This window comes from Numenius arquata, chromosome 26 (assembly GCF_964106895.1).
Source record: "Numenius arquata chromosome 26, bNumArq3.hap1.1, whole genome shotgun sequence".
Lineage (NCBI taxonomy): Eukaryota > Metazoa > Chordata > Aves > Charadriiformes > Scolopacidae > Numenius > Numenius arquata.
In genome coordinates, this window is record NC_133601.1 from 267212 (window position 1) to 281260 (window position 14049).

Genomic DNA, 14049 nt, shown 5'->3' on the forward strand with positions numbered 1-14049 from the left:
TCCCCTTAGCAGCAGCACATGGTGCTTGGGAGGGATCATGGCCCTCCTGCTGCCATTTCTCTGCTGTCACACAGTTTGCACACCCCAGTTTGCAAGATGCCTCAGCTGGCTTTGCTCCTAAGGTATCTCAGAGAGAGGGTGGCACGTGTTGCTCCTGGTAAGGGGTTTTGAGAGAGTGTTAGAACAACGGAGCTGTGAACAGATGCCTGCAGTGTGCGGAGCAGGAGCTGCTGAGCTCCTTGCTGGAAGGAGCACGTCTTCCAAAGAACACAAAAGAGACAAAAGGGTTTGAAGATGCAGAGTTATCATTAGTGGCAAAACTCATGAGACAGCAAGAGACCTGTGTAGAGGTTTAATTAGGTGTAATTGCTTTCAAGATCTTTGCTATAGAGCAGCCATAGGAAGCTTTTCATGCAGCAAAGCCTGCTGCTCCTCACTGGCGATGTTCTCCAGTAGCAAGGCCTGGCAGAAACAAACCTGACCCAGTGTAGGGTTGGCAGGAGAGTGCCTGCTCCAGGGAGGGTGCACATGGGCCTGGTCTGCATCCTCCTGCCTCTGGCACGCAGGGACTAAGCCAGCTTCCCTCCATTCCCATGCAGATGTCAGCCGAGTGGCTCAGCAGTGGAGCAGACCCAAACTTGTTGGCTACTGGGTTTGCTGTTTGGCAGAAAGTGGTTTGCTCCCCAAGGCACGGGAAGCAATTTGTTACTTGAAATCTGTGTTACATTGCAATTCCTCTTCTCTAGTGTAAGAGCAGCGCTGCTCTTCAGTGAGGGCAGAGACTCTGAAGATACACAGCAGAGACCAGGGAAAGGGAGAGGCAGGAGCTGAACAGTCTGAGAATCAAGACTCTGGGAATTCCCTATAGCACCGCATGTTTTGAATGCAGCTCTGGCTGTGCGGTACCTCTGGGTAACAGTGAAGAAATACAGCCCGTTTCAAAAATACCCAATGACTGCAAGCTCCTCCACTCCTCCCTCTTTGTAACTAGTCCTTGCAGCTCTTCCAATGGAGCCGGGAGTTGGCTGGTTTCAAGCATGGAAGCAGTGTTCCTGCAGGCAGTGAGAAGGTCCAGTGGGTGCTTGCAGCCCCTGAGTGGGTGTGCTGCCCTCGCTGCCTGTGCTGCCTGCGGTGCGGGCAGGGATGCTCTCCAGGGATGGCTGGAGCCAGAGACCTGTTGGAAAGGGCACCTAGTCCCTTTCTTTTGGCATCTTTGGCCCTCTGTAGCAGGACACGTTCCCAGGCAGTCCCACAGACCTGTGTGCACATCCTTGCAGGGAAGGGCTCCCACCTCCTCTGGAGCTCCTCAGCGAGAAGCCCCTCGGCCCCTCCTCACGCTGGGTGCTCTGTGAGCAGCGCAGGAGCTGCAGTCCCTGCTCAGGCTGCCTCATCGCTCAGCAGAACTGCAGATAGAGGAGACGAGTGGGCAGGCAGCATAAAGAGGGCAGTGTAGCAGGATGCACACGTGCCTTTTTCCAGTCTGGAACAGTGTGGCGACTTGCCTCTTGCCTGCCTTTGTGTCCCAGAAAACATTGTGAGATCAGCACAAGTCCCTGAACTCATTTGCACTTGGAAATCATCTAGTTGCAGCATTCGGCAGCTTGTACAGAGCGGGGTCCTGACAAATGTGGCCACCTTTCTCAGAAGGAGGCAATGTTGGGACCCTCCCTTACATTATCAGTGATGTGCAGAAGGTGTTGGCAGCAGCTCCTCCCTGGGTGGGAGCAAGAGCCAGGCACTGCCAGAAGAGATTAGAGCAGGACTCCCACCACAGCCAGAAGACGGAGCAGGATTACCCAGCTTCTGACTGCAGCCCTTAAAATCCAGCCTGAGCCTCTGGTTTGGCAGAACTTCCCCTTTGCTTATTGCCTTGGCCACGGCTACAATGCAACGGACTTGGTCAGGTCCAGGAGTCTCATGTTGGGGTGAGGAGCTGGGAGATTCGTCGAGTGGCAGGAATGCTTTGTGGGGTGAGGCTGTGAGAGCAGGAAGGCACCTGTGAATAGGAACAGGGGAAGCCACTAACCAGGGCCAGGAGAGGGAAAGAAAAAAACTTAGATTGTCAGCAGATGAGGGGAGCTTTTTCCCGATTAATAGAATAGAATAGAATAGAATAGAATAGAATAGAATAGAATAGAATAGAATAGAAGCACAGTCCGATGTGCCATGCTATGTTTTTTACTTTAGAAGGTCTCTGAGCGCTTTGCAAAGTCCAGATCCGAGGCTTCTCTCTTGGGGAATTGCTGGCAGCAGCCTCCTGACACCTCACAGTTTGAATGTCCACAAGTCTGTGGAGCAGGACACCTGTGTGTAGGGTTTAGCGGCTGTGTAGGAGTGCAGGAGGTGCACAACGGCAAGTGAGGCAGGTTATTTTCTCCTCTGGAATAGCTTCTTCATGGAAGGTAAAGGAGAATGGAAAGAAACGCTACAAACTCCAAAGAAATGAAAACCAGTAGAGGCAGTCTCTGCCTCTGGAAGCAGTTGCTGTGTGTCCTGGGGCACACGGGGTAGCCAGTGACTGCGTGTGCATGTGTGTGCAAACACTGGGGTGCATGTGGCATGCCCATGCTATGCTTTGTGCTTATTAGTGGATGGTAACTGTGCGATGTGTGTGTGTGTCTGTGTTTAGGAACACTGGTGTTGTGCTGACTGGGATGTATATCTATTTGATATGCACACCTACTTGTGTCCATCGGGTCTCTGCGTTTCTTGCTGTCACTGCTCCTTTTTGCTGAAACTCAGGAGATGGCAATGACTCACTCCCTACTTCAGTTCCCTGGCTAATCTAGCGTTGTCTTGCTCTGACATCCCAAAACAAAGCAAGCCGTTCTGAACGAATGCCCCTAAGCGATAGGCAGGCAGTCCCAACATACACACTGATATCAGAAGGGCAATATGACTGCAGATCTTTTCCCTCTGCTTTTACCATTTGAGCTGAGCTATCCCTTCTTCTGTGGCTGCATGTCTTGTCTGGCTGGCGCCTGGTGTCCTGCATCTCTCTGTGCATCTCTGAAAGGTGCTGCTGAGCGTGGCCAGCAGAAGGGCAGTACCTCTGAAGCCTCAGCATGTTCTCCGAGGCTCCGGACCCAGCACCCAGAGGGGTGGGAGGGAACCGCGACCCCTCTCCTCAGTGGCAGGCGTTACCTGTGAGATGCCAGGCTCCTGGGCACGTCTGCGGGGCTGCTCTTTCTCCGCTGTTCCCGAGGTGGTACCTGCAGCTCTGACCCCGCTCCCTGCTCTTGGCAGCAGTCATCTGCTTTCCGGAGGCGGCTTGGTATTAAATATCCTGTCTGACACAATAATGGAGAGAAAATGAACAAATTCCATTAGCGGCTGGCAATTCCTGCAGGGTCTGCATTGGAGCGAGGAGGGAGCCTGTATTTTTAGATAGAATGCAATGTAACTTACTGGCTCTCTCAAAGCTGGGGAGTAGATAACCAAGGAGGGAGAGGGGGGACGCTGGGCTCAGGTTTCAGCTGAAGTGCTGGACTATGGCAGCACGAAAGGGCAGGTCCGGTCCAGACGTGGCTGTGAGTATACAACACACTTCTCCTCCCTGACCTCGGAGAGCTTTGCTTTGCTTTTCTGCTTGCTTTCTGCCTGTAGTCTCTGCTGCTGGGTGTGCTGGGGCTTTGGGAGCCCCTTTGCTGCTGCAGCCTGTAGAGATTTACCATTTTAAATCTCCACAGCTCCATGTGTGTCCCATGGGTGGGAGAGCCTGGTTGAGCTGAGCTTTGATTTTCCAGGGGGTTTGCTGTGGACAGTCTGTGCTGTGGCTGGCATGCAGCCCTGTCATTGATCCTGACTGAGATGCAGAGGCTTCTAGCAGGGTCTGGAGCTGGAAAAGGTCTTTGCCTTCAACCTGTTGCTTGAAGTTGTCGGTGTTTCCTCTCTAGACCCCAGACAGCACATGCAGGGCTCAGAGTGCAAACATGCACGGCAAGGTACAGCGCTGGTGCTGCCTCTGCCTCTCACGGTAGATCATCCTCTATGAGAGACACACAGAGCCGTGTCTCCTCTGTGCCCACAGTCCTCCTCAAAGCTGGCAGCTCTGCTGTGAATCTGGGGTCTCTCCCTAGGTGGACAGGGCTGTCCTCTGCGGTGGCAGCAAGTGGAGCCAGCTGGCAGGGGAGGTCACGCGATGGGCACGTGTCCCCCGCCACGCGGAGGCTATGTGTCGGGACAGGGCACGGTGCTGCTGCCCTGCTCTGCCTGTCCCTCTGCCCCTGGGCGGCCCAGGGGTCCATGGCACCTGGACACTGCCGTGGGAGCCCAGGCCCAGCTCTGCAGTGTGTGCCTGGCACGGTGGGGACCAGGACACCCTCTCCGTGGATGTGGCTGCTGCAGGGGATAGCAGAGCCATGGGCCTAGGACAGGGTTATGTGTCTCTGTGGTAGGAGGGTTGGGCAGAAAGGATGGGCTGGGGGAGGCAGATGGAGGTGAGTAGAAGGTAGCCGAGTTGTGCTTCTCCAAAGTCCAAATTTGAACAGCTGAGGCTGCAAAGAGAAGGGAAGAGAGGAGCCCTGAACCCATGTGGTGCATCATCCTGCCCAGGTCTGCCTCCAGTGCTGTCTTCTGTGGCCGTGCTGCTTCCAGCTCCTGTCCAGGAGCTTCCTCATCCTGGGTGCTCCTCAGCATCCAGGCTGTGGGTACTACAGGGTGGCCTGGGATGGCAGGATGTAGACTCTTGTAGCACAGGAGGTCATGCTGGTCAGTCCCAGCATGAGCGGTACAGGAGGGGTTCTGATTTTCTGTTGGAGCTGAAGGCAGAGGAGAGTGTCCTGTGCCCTCACCATGGATGTCTCATGGCTCTTTGCTGCAGAGAGCCCTTTGGGACCTAGCAGGCAGGCACCATCTCATAGTTACCGGTCCAAGGTCCCAGCCTCACAGAGCCGCATCACTGCATTTCCACCTATTTGTTCTCCAGCTTCTGGTGAGCCATCCCATGGTCATCATTTGCTGCCTTACACTGCTAAATAGCGTGGCTTGAAGTATTGCTGTGCCTTGCCTGTGGTGGCCACGTTTTAGTGGTGCAGGCAGGCACTGCCTTGCTTCTGTTGGAAACAAGAGTTGCAACTATCCTGGCTGCAGGCGCTCGGCCGCGGTCATTGTCCCCGATGCTGGTCCTCAAGCTCACCACCGCGGCTACCCAGTGGTTTCTGGAGGACTGCAGGGGTGGGCTCACCACAGCTGTAGTCTAAGCCTCATCCATCGCTGCAGTCTCTCAGCCAGGACACCGAGATGTTTCCTGGGCCAAGGAGGCTGCCATGGTTGGAGTCCCTTAGAGCTTCCTCCCTACCCCAACTGCAGTGCTGGGGTGAGCTGCAGACCTCGTGTGGCTCTCCTGCCCCATCATCTGGATGCTCTTCACTCTAAGTCCACGTCCCAGCTCTGCTTCTTCCTGTCTTATTTGGGGCACCTCAGCCTGTCCCAGGAGGTCCCACCTTGACCTGCTTGGTCTCTGTAGTCATGTTCTCTGCAACCAAGTGAAGAGCTGGCCCTGTGCTGGTGACGGGGGAGAAGAGAGGGACTCATTCTCATGCTTTTTCTTTTTTTCCCCAAGGCCGATGCTGCAACCAGTTTCTTGAGAGCTGCAAGATCTGGGAATCTGGACAAAGCCTTGGACCACCTCAGGAATGGGGTAGATATTAACACCTGTAACCAGGTAGGTGAAACCCATGGGGCTTCTGGTACCATCTCTAGTTCACGTGAAAATGTGCCACGCAGTGACTCCCCCAGGCCCGGCGACAGTCACTGCTCCCCTTCCCTGCACTGCTCCCGTAGGATGGAGGCAGGGAGGTTCCTCGTGGCTGCTCACTTGCTCTGCTCTGCGTATTCCATCGGGAGAACCTGCCCTGATCCCACAGTCCTGCCTGCCATGGAGCAGGGTATAAGTTGTCTGATAGTAACTTGCCTGGCAGAGGAAGTTCAAAAACCTTGTGGGAGAGGCTACCTGTGCTTCCGTGTCCCCTCCTGCTCCTGATGTGTCCGGCTCCCGATGGGGTGTCTGGGGGTGAGAGAAAAGCAGTGCTCTGTTCGGTGGAGCACAGCGGCAACTCTGCTATGCAGAGTTGATTTCCTGGGGATGATCTGTTCTGCAAAGGCACTATGCAGTCTCCAGGGCCATGTCCCCAGAGCTGTGGCCCAGCTGAAAGGCTGGTTGTCTTTGGGGCAGGGAGGGTGGCAATAGCTATAAAGGTCTGGGGAGCCTGGCAGTACTGGCTGGAGCATAGCAAAGGGCATTAACAGGTAAGCAAAGAGGGAGATCTGAGGCTCCTGCAGGGTGACAAGGAACTGGGACAGCTGGGAGAGGCTCAGCCACTTATCAGAGGGCAGAGCAGATAGATGTCTGTGGCCAGGTTGTCACAGGAATCACTCTTGGGGATATTGCCCTTGCCTGCAGTGCTCAGGCTTTCAGGTTCCCAGAAGCTGTAGTTTAACACAAGCCAGGGATGTTTGAAAAATGCCGGTCTTGGTGGCCTGGGAGATGTCAGGCAGGTGGAAACCCTCCCAGCACAGCGCAGAGATGGGTCTGCCCCAGGAACGGAGAGCTGCAGGCACAGAGGAGTTGTTTGCACATAAGCAGCAAAACAGTTTGGATCTGTGTAGCTGCCAAATGCAAGAGTCTCAGCCTGAGTCGGGGCAGGTGCTGTAGGGAGAGACTCGGGGGGCTTTGGCTGAGCAAGGGGTGACAGGGGCTGAGCCCTCAGATGCTTTCCTGAGCAGTAGTGATGCTGGGGGGGCTGACAGGGCAGGTAGCACAGATGTATATTCACCTGGTTTGGTGCCAAGTCCCCAAACTAAGCGTAGTTCAGACCTACTGATTTGTGCACTGCAGTGGCCAGTGCAGTCACTGCAGACAGGTTCCCCCAGGAAATATCATCTCCTTTTCTTTTCTTACCGATGGTACCATGCAGGGATGCTGGGCTTCTGCAGACCCCTGGGGCACGCTGCAGCTTGCATCTCTTCTCTGGGACACTTGATGGGGTTTGGGAAAAGCTCAGGAGTTGCTCATTTTGTTCATCACTCTATTATCTTATTATCTGGATTATTAATTCGTAATCAGCAACCAGATACTCTCAAAGACTTCTGTCCTGGGGCTCTGCAGGGACATACCGGATTTAGATCAGAAGGGTCTTGTAGGGAGAAGAGGTAGAAAATGTTCAGTTTCAGAGTCCTTTGAAGATGAGCTTTTCCATGGGGCCTGTTGGTGGGTTAGAGGCTCTGACCCCATAACTACAGGGTTTGAAGAGAGAAAAGGGCATGTGGCACACTGTTAGCACTGGGCTGCAGGACATGGCCTGTGCTCGGCACTGAGCAGATCCCGTGTTTGCACCTTCCAAGTTGCTATGCTTCATTTCAGAATTTTCCCCAGTCATTAAACCCAACTGCTGCTTCCATCGTCTCTCCTGGGGGAGTAGCAGCCCCTGTAATTGAGCCACAGCAGTGGGCCAGTGGCTGGAAGCGAAGCAGTCCCACTGCTCCTGCTTCCAAACACTTAGCTACAAGCAAGCAGAGACAAATCGGTGTTTAATGCACCCACCGCTCTCTGACAGACCTCTGGGAGAGCAGGTCTCAGGGAGCAGAGAGATGCTGCTGCTCTCCTCCCCAGGAGGGACTGGGGATGCTGCCCTGTGTGGGATGTTCCTGTGTGCAGAGGCTGGGGCAGAGCCTGGCAGGGAAAATCACCTTTGCCTGTTCACAAGTGGCTCAGAGAATACCCCCCCAGCAGCTTCTGTGGGAGTCTGGAAGAGAGGGACAGGAGTAGGTAGGGACTGTGTTTGGCTGCGCTGGCCCATGCCGTCCGAGATGGGAGACTCCACAAGCAGAACGTGCCACGGATGTTCACTCATTTCCAATACAAGCCTAAAACCAGAGGGAGGATTTCTACGTCTGCTGCTCCTGTACTGCCCTAGTGCAGAGGAATACCTGGTTCTGGAGAGGGCTCTACAAAGAATTAAAACAGGGAGACTCAGCCACAAGATAAAGATGATGGCTTTGAACTTCTTCCTCACCCAGAGAGATGGTCAGTCGTCAGCTGTCTCCACTGACTGGCTGCGAGTCCTGTTTCCAGCCAGATTACTGGTGCTGGTGAGGGAATTCAACACCTTGATTGGGAGCACAGGGCTACAACAGTATGAGGCACTTCCTTCACTGACATCTTTGCTCTGGTTCCTGCCATCTCCCTGAGGTTAGATGGCACTTTGGGGTTTCCTTCTGAGGAATATCAGACCTGTGGGAAAGGTCCAACCTCACATGTCCTGTATAGAATAAAGAGGGATATATGTGGTCAGACCTATCCCACAGGCCCTGTATTCTTACTCAAGGGCAGAGACCTTGACATGCCATCTGATCTTCATCCCACCGATTTAATCTCCTCCATTGCTGCCATCTGCATCGGTGTCTTCATCATCCACCTCTCGTGTTTTGAATTCCTGCATGCTCCCATCTCATCCATGAGGAGTCGGAGGCCTAAGGACAAGATGCCAGGACCCTCGCCAGCAGGGAACAGCGCTGAGCTAGCCAATGGGTGCCAGGAGATAGTCTGTTGGGGTGGCCACTCACAGTCCTGATGGGCAATCCAGGGCAGGGCCCCCTTTGGTACAGGCTAAGTGCAAAGTCCCGCCTTTTGTGTCTTCTGGGCTGCATTTGTCATGTTGACTGCCAGTGACTGGGATTTTCGGGAAGCATTTGCGGCACTTAGTGAGAAGAATACAGCACCTTTCAAATTAAGCACCTCTTGTGGCAGTTTTGGGTCAGAGGAGCTGTCAAGCCAAAGCAAATGTGCAAAACAGCCTGTATTGTTCCAGCAGCAGAAATATCGATGGGCTGCAGGGAAATGATCTTCTGCAAACATTGTGCTTATTGCTGTAAGGCCAGAGAATAATGATTCCTCACAGGTTTTCAGCATTCAAAAGGTTATTTACGAATCCCTTGTGTAAAAGGGCACGTGTGCTGAGGAGAGCAACTGAACATCTGTGGTCTTGCACTCCAGGCGTTTTTTCGTGAGCGTAACCGAGAAAAAGTGTGTGTGTCCATGGCCATATCCATCTTGGGAGGTCATGAAGTTAAGGGTGTCAGTGATCATCTGTATGGGGTTGTGTAGGTGTGTCTTAGTCAAATTGGGCTTGACCGAGGTGATGGGCTCAGTGGAGCCAGGCTGGGGAGCGTTTCCTTTCGGTGGCTCTGTTCTGTGGTTGCTGCAGTGTTCCCACTTCATTTTCCCTTGGAAGGAGCCCTTTTGTGCTTGAGGGTCATGGAGACTTTGGAGTTGGTATGCTGAGGAAGCCTGTGGATTTTTAGGTTTTTGCTCTTTGTGCTGTAACCAGAATTGAGCAGAAGAATCTGTGAATCTTTGACCATGATCCCTGGATAGCTGGTGATTTGAGTGAGAGGGTGGAAAACCTTTTTCCAGTATGATAACATTCCTGAAGGTGTTCTAAGCTTAACCGGAGCATTGAGGGCTGGAACTGGAGCCTCCCTGGGCATTTTCTGCTCCCCTACCTATATTGGTGGGGATGAAGCAATTCTGTGAAGTGACCTTCCAGTGCTCCACAGGAGCCAAAACAGATGGTTGGGAGGTGGAGAGCTTGGGCAGGACCATGTCCTCTTGGGGAGCTGGCGGCTCTGCCAGGCGACAGCATTACGTAGGGGTGAGTAAACATAGTGCATTCACCTGGGAGAAGTGAGGGACAAGGAAGGTTTGTCTTGTGGGGAAAAAGTGACATCTGAAATTGCCTGCAAGTATTTAACCTCTTTGCTAGCAAATATCCCAGCCTTTTTGTTCACATCTGGGAAGCAGAAGGAGGGTGTCAGAAATAATGGAGCAGAAGCTGTCTTAGCAGCCTCTGGGGTACCGACTGGCCTGACACCTCCTGACAGCCCCAGGATGCTAAAAGGGCACTGGGCAGCCCTTTATCCATAGAGCGCAGGTCTCATGTGTTGGAAAAAGGCGAGCTAAACTGGGGCACACACAGAGCTGTTCCTGAGAAGTCACTTCAGTTGTTTGGGAGGTTCCTGGATCTGGTGGAGTGTAGCAGTGGCCCAGCCAACGCTTTCTCTGCACCCTTTGCTGCAGCCAAACTCTGGGGGAGTGAAGCCGACCCTCTGCTGAGCAGGGGCTGCAGGATGGGGCTGTTGGTGGGCAGTCTGCGAAGACAGGAGGGAGCTCCTCAACTGGTGTGAATTAAATTTGGCTGCTGCTTGATAAAATCATTGTCGCAGGCAGAGCTTCTCACCCATTGCACTTCTGCCTGTGTAAATGTTAAAGTTTAATGTTTGTATAGGCACTTTCACAGCAGCTCTGGGCCATACACAAAGCTCTGCTCTGTGCTTTAGGTTTGAAAAGCTGAGCTGCAGGCAGGCGATCGCGGGGAGCGACACCCCAAGGAAAGTCACTTGAGCAGAGAGAGGAGTTGACATCAGGGATGTGCCATGAGCAGAGAGGACTGACACAGTTCCTGTGGCAACAAACACACATGCGCTGGGCTTTAGTGACACCCACCCATAGGAAATCGCCTATGGGGGCTGCATGTTTTGCTCATGAGAAACCTCCAGCATTAGTCAGCAGCTCAGCAGTCAGCACACAGTTGCCCTGGCAGCCTAGAGGTAACCATGGCTGTCATGCTGGATGCCAGCACAGAGATCGAGGACAAGGCCAGGGCTCCTGCTCCCACCAACCTGCCCTTTCTCCAGTGGGGGCCAAGTGCCCACAGTCGTGTCCGCACAGGAGCTCGGAGTAGGGGGGGTCCCTGCAAAGCCCCAGCCCCAGCAGGTGACTAATGCCCCTCTCCCACCTTCTCTCCCTCCAGAATGGGCTGAACGCCCTGCACTTGGCCTCCAAGGAGGGCCATGTGAAAATGGTGGTGGAGCTGCTTCACAAGGAGATCGTTTTGGAGACAACGACCAAGGTGAGGACAAGGGATTCTAGTCACGTTAGTCACTGCTCCGCACCCTGCCATTGCTGGCAGACGCGGCAGCAGTAGCTGAGCTGTGAATCACGCTGTTTGCCCCTGGAAGGGCTGTGCTAATGGCGGTGGTGCTGGGCTAAGCCTGGAGACTAGGCTGTGATTTCAGCCCAGCTGGAGCTGTGCTGGGCACCTCCAGGTGGGTGTGAGGTTCCTCTGGGCCACGGAGGCCACTGTGAGCTCAAGAGAGGAGTAACAGAAGCCGCAACACATACTAGTGCTGTCTTCATCCACATCTCCTCCTGGCACTGGCTGCGGGCTGGGGTCAGCCCTCGCTGCCCCATGGCACCCCTGCGTGCTGTAACATGGAGATGGCCTTGGTACCATTCTCACAAGCCAGGAGAGCTCCTGCGCTCTGTAAATAACATATCATTCTCTCTTTGCATCATCACAGTGGGATGTGGTTCTTGCTTGGTGACGAGACACCACGCAAGCGAGCCGGGCTGACAAATGAGCAGCCTCCAGCACCATCTGAAAGGCTGTGAGAGCTGGGGGGGGGGGGGGGGGGGCTGGCTCCCCACTTCCCCACTGCTCTGGCAGGGCTCAGGGCACAGAGCAGAGCCTGGCATTCTGCCACACCACCCAAAGGCACAAGTCGGAGGAGCCTGTGTCTGCATTTTCCAGCCCGCTTATCATCCCTTAGCTCTGCTGGGATGCCTTGGCTTCCAGGGTGCACACTGCAGTTTTGCCTGAAGGCTGCCAGCTCAGCCCCCTGTCCTCCCTCCCCTCCTCGTCTCTCGGTGCTGGAGATACACAGGGCCTGACAGCACACACAGCTTTTGCTGCCAGTAACTTCATGGGAGAGATGAAATCACTCTCTTCCCTGGCCAGCAAACATGAAGGGTAGCTGCCTGCTCTGTAGCGGGGATGGGGCATGGAGCAAGGACTGCGGGGCCCCACAGGCTTCTCCTGGCCAGCTGCTCTTTGCACGCCTGTTAGCACATCAGGCCCATCTTTCCTCAGCATCGTGGCTGCTCCAGCTCCTGAGCGCTGCCCTGTGGTGTCTTTCAGAAGGGAAACACAGCCCTGCACATCGCTGCCCTGGCTGGACAACAGGACGTGGTCCGGGAACTGGTGAACTATGGGGCCAACGTCAATGCGCAGTCACAGGTAGAGTGACCTGGGCTGCCATGGGAAAAGCACCCAGCAAACATGATGGTGGTGTCCTCATGGTGGGAACTGTGCCCAGCACCGGCACTTCAGCAGCCCTTTACAGTTTCTCTCTAGTTGTGTTCAGAGGCAAGGACTGCTCTGCCAGACTCCTGAAAGAAGATGAGTGTGCAAGTGGTGGGAAGGGAGTCTGGAGGGATGTTGGGAGACCAGCAGGGTCTCTCTGCTGAGGGAGTCCATGGCAGCACACACAAGTGCATTGAACTCATCCTGGGAGGACTTGTGGCTGATGACTCCCTGGCAAAGCCTCTAGCAACCCCTGCAGCTCTGCACACTCCGCCTCCTCCATTCTCTCTTTCTTGGCCCTGGTGTGGCTGCAAGCTCTTCAGCTTTTTGCTGATGAGAGAAGCACCCCTGAAGCAAGGGAGAGTACTGGCAATGAGTGGAAGGCAGTGTCTCCTGGGTTGAGACTGTTGTGGAGCATTTCCCTGGTTCTTTCTAGACGTGGGGAGCCTTGAGCTCCAGCTCTCTGTGATTGTTCCACCATTGCCAGTTTTTTCCTCCCCCCCCCACCCCCAACACTGTGTATGCTTTTGCCCCAGTTCAATGAGCCGGGGGTGTGGATGTTGATGGGGTGTAGGTCTGCAAGGAGTTTGAGAAACTTGAAGAGTTGTGTTGATGTGCATGGCCTTGTGTTTGCAGAAAGGCTTCACACCCCTCTACATGGCAGCACAGGAAAACCACCTGGAAGTTGTCAAGTTCTTGCTGGAAAATGGAGCCAACCAGAATGTAGCCACAGAGGTAAGATCCTTGGGGAGGACCCTAGGGCCCTGCCTGTTGGGGCTGCTGTTGGATGTGCCGGGTGCTGCCACAGCTCCTTGGCTCTCCCCTCTCACCCACCTCTCCTCGGCAGGATGGCTTCACACCACTGGCTGTGGCTCTGCAACAAGGGCATGAGAATGTGGTTGCTCACCTTATCAACTATGGGACAAAGGGTAAGGTCCGCCTGCCTGCCCTGCACATCGCAGCCCGCAATGATGACACTCGCACAGCTGCCGTGCTGCTGCAGAATGACCCCAATGCTGACGTCCTCTCCAAGGTGTGTGGCTTTCCCATCCTGTCTCTGGGAGCTTTCCTACATCCCCAGGGAGAGCAGCAGCTTGGTATGCTGTGTTTATCCATCCTTTCAGCAGGGAGCATGTGTCTGGCTGGGCTGATCCCTCCTTCTTTCTCCTAGACTGGATTTACCCCCTTGCACATTGCAGCCCACTACGAGAACCTCAGTGTGGCCCAATTACTGCTGAACCGTGGAGCCAGTGTCAACTTCACACCCCAGGTAAGTGCAGAGTGGGACGGGTACTGCTGCGGTGCCAGAGGAGGATGCTGTGGCTCCTTCCCATGTAGGTGCCATGCAGAAGGTAGCACACTGATGCATGCCTGGGGAGTTGCCGTTAATAACCAGCATGGACCTTTTCTACTACGTCTTCCCTCTGTCGGATGCAGCCATGCATCCCTGGAAGCTCTTGAGACCTTGTGTCCAGGCTGAGGGAAAGCTGGTGCTGTCACTGCTGGGCAGAGCTTGTATTCCCTGCAGTTCGTGTGCCTCTTCCAGTCCCATGGGTGCAGACAAATGCACGAGCTGGTGCTTTTCTGCGAGCTCCGTGCAGCTCCTGTCCTCTCTGTCCTTTGTTCACTCCATGTCTCCTTGCAGCCCTGTGGGGGAAAGAGAAGGGGCTGCTCTCTAACATGCTGCCATTCCTTCTCCCAGAATGGGATCACTCCCTTGCACATAGCCTCCCGCCGGGGCAACATCATCATGGTACGGCTGCTGCTGGACCGTGGGGCCCAGATAGAGACAAGGACCAAGGTGAGACTGCTTTTGGATCACCTGCAAGTACACGGGTTGTCTCCCTCCCCAAGCAATGTGCGTCCAGGGAGCACTGCCTAGTGCACACCCTGTGAACATCTCGCT

General features: G+C 54.5%; 1 protein-coding gene across 1 annotated transcript in view; it reads left to right on the plus strand.

Moving 5' to 3' along the window:
* The window catches only part of ANK1 (ankyrin 1), a 61954-nt gene that overhangs the window by 26221 nt on the left and 21684 nt on the right, over nucleotides 1-14049 (plus strand). The window contains exons 2-8 of the mRNA XM_074164275.1: nucleotides 5564-5665; nucleotides 10812-10910; nucleotides 11979-12077; nucleotides 12780-12878; nucleotides 12991-13176; nucleotides 13315-13413; nucleotides 13846-13944. Coding sequence (XP_074020376.1) covers nucleotides 5564-5665; nucleotides 10812-10910; nucleotides 11979-12077; nucleotides 12780-12878; nucleotides 12991-13176; nucleotides 13315-13413; nucleotides 13846-13944 — 783 coding nt within the window. The remainder of the gene's footprint in view (nucleotides 1-5563; nucleotides 5666-10811; nucleotides 10911-11978; nucleotides 12078-12779; nucleotides 12879-12990; nucleotides 13177-13314; nucleotides 13414-13845; nucleotides 13945-14049) is intronic.